The 1,339-nt window shown below is 53.8% G+C and overlaps 1 protein-coding gene across 1 annotated transcript; it reads left to right on the top strand.

The window, feature by feature from the left end:
* Positions 1–122: 122 nt before the first annotated feature.
* On the top strand, positions 123–1,010 carry Gsx2 (GS homeobox 2; the record flags this gene model as incomplete). The annotated part of the gene is given in 1 exon segment (XM_013518492.1): positions 123–1,010. A coding segment is annotated over 1 exon segment (371 nt), but the record flags the coding sequence as incomplete, so codon positions are not given.
* Positions 1,011–1,339: the final 329 nt, after the last annotated feature.

Below are 1,339 nucleotides of genomic sequence, written 5' to 3'. Positions count from 1 at the left end.
CCTGGGCGCGCGTCCTTCCTCGGCGCGGGCGGTGGGGCGGTGCCTCCGCCCGCGCCTCATCTCTCCGCCCACCTCTCTCTCTGTCTCTTTTTCTCTGTCTCTCTGTCTCTGTCTGTCTGTCTGTCCGTCCGTCCGTCCCTCTCGCCCCGCAGGAGCTTCCGACGCCACCCAGGTGTCCAACGGCAAGAGAATGAGAACCGCGTTCACCAGCACGCAGCTCCTGGAGCTGGAGCGCGAGTTCTCTTCCAACATGTACCTGTCTCGCCTGCGCAGGATCGAGATCGCTACCTACCTGAACCTGTCGGAGAAGCAGGTGAAAATCTGGTTTCAGAACCGCAGGGTGAAGCACAAAAAGGAGGGGAAGGGCGCCCAGAGGAACAGTCACGCGGGCTGCAAGTGCGTGGGCAGCCAAGCGCCCTACGCGCGCTCTGAGGACGAGGACTCCCTGTCGCCCGCGTCCGGTAACGACGACAAGGAGCTCTCCCCCTTGTGAGGGGCCGCGCTCCCAGACCGGCTGCTCGGGCAGGCCTCCCCGCACCCCGCAGCGCCGACACGGGGGCGTCCGGGCGCCGGAAGTCTCTCCGTCGGGCCGTCCTCGCACCTGCAGAAGGAACGGGCGGAGCGTGCTGGGGAGTTCGGAGCTGGGCCTAACCCTCCTCTGGACCTTCTCATGCGGGGCTCCATTCGGAGTTGCAGATAGTTTTTTTAAAAATGTAAATAATCTAGAATCCAACTTAGAGGAAAAACAGGGTTCTTTTAAGTCTAACACTGTACGGGGTTTCCGAAAGCACGTGTCATTTCTCTGCCCGCCCATCTTTCAGAACTTGATGAGAGCATGCGGTTTCCTCATTTTTTGATGCTGTTATTTTGAAATGAAATCACTGAAGTTGCAAACAAGTTAGAAAATTAAATCCTGTAGGTCTTGCATTCTGAAAATCCAGCTGGGGAGAATTGTAAATCCAAGTCGCTGCAAGTCCCTTTGTATGTGAATAGTTTTATATAAAATTTATATTTATATTTATTTAAATAAATAAAACAAAAATCAGGATTTTAAATCTGTGGTGTTTGCTGTCCCTCCTCGAACACCTAGAGAAAGACACTGACGGGAGAAAAGAACCTGCGGCCTCAGAGGCAAGTGTGACCTGCCACTTGGGGATGTGGGTTTCTCGGCTGAGAGAGCCGGTGGCTTCAGAGGTTTTCCGTGTGACTGAAGCTTCTGTCAGGAAGAAACCTCTAGTCCTAGGTGCGCCGGACACTCAAAACAAGTGACTTCCTCACCCTAGACAGAAAAAATTGCCGCATTTTGAGCGACATTAACAATGATGACAGGTAAGCCTTT

This window comes from Chinchilla lanigera, unplaced genomic scaffold, assembly GCF_000276665.1.
Source record: "Chinchilla lanigera isolate Chin_1 unplaced genomic scaffold, ChiLan1.0 scaffold00046, whole genome shotgun sequence".
NCBI classification, from domain to species: domain Eukaryota; kingdom Metazoa; phylum Chordata; class Mammalia; order Rodentia; family Chinchillidae; genus Chinchilla; species Chinchilla lanigera.
This window is presented reverse-complemented; position numbering and strand designations above follow the sequence as displayed.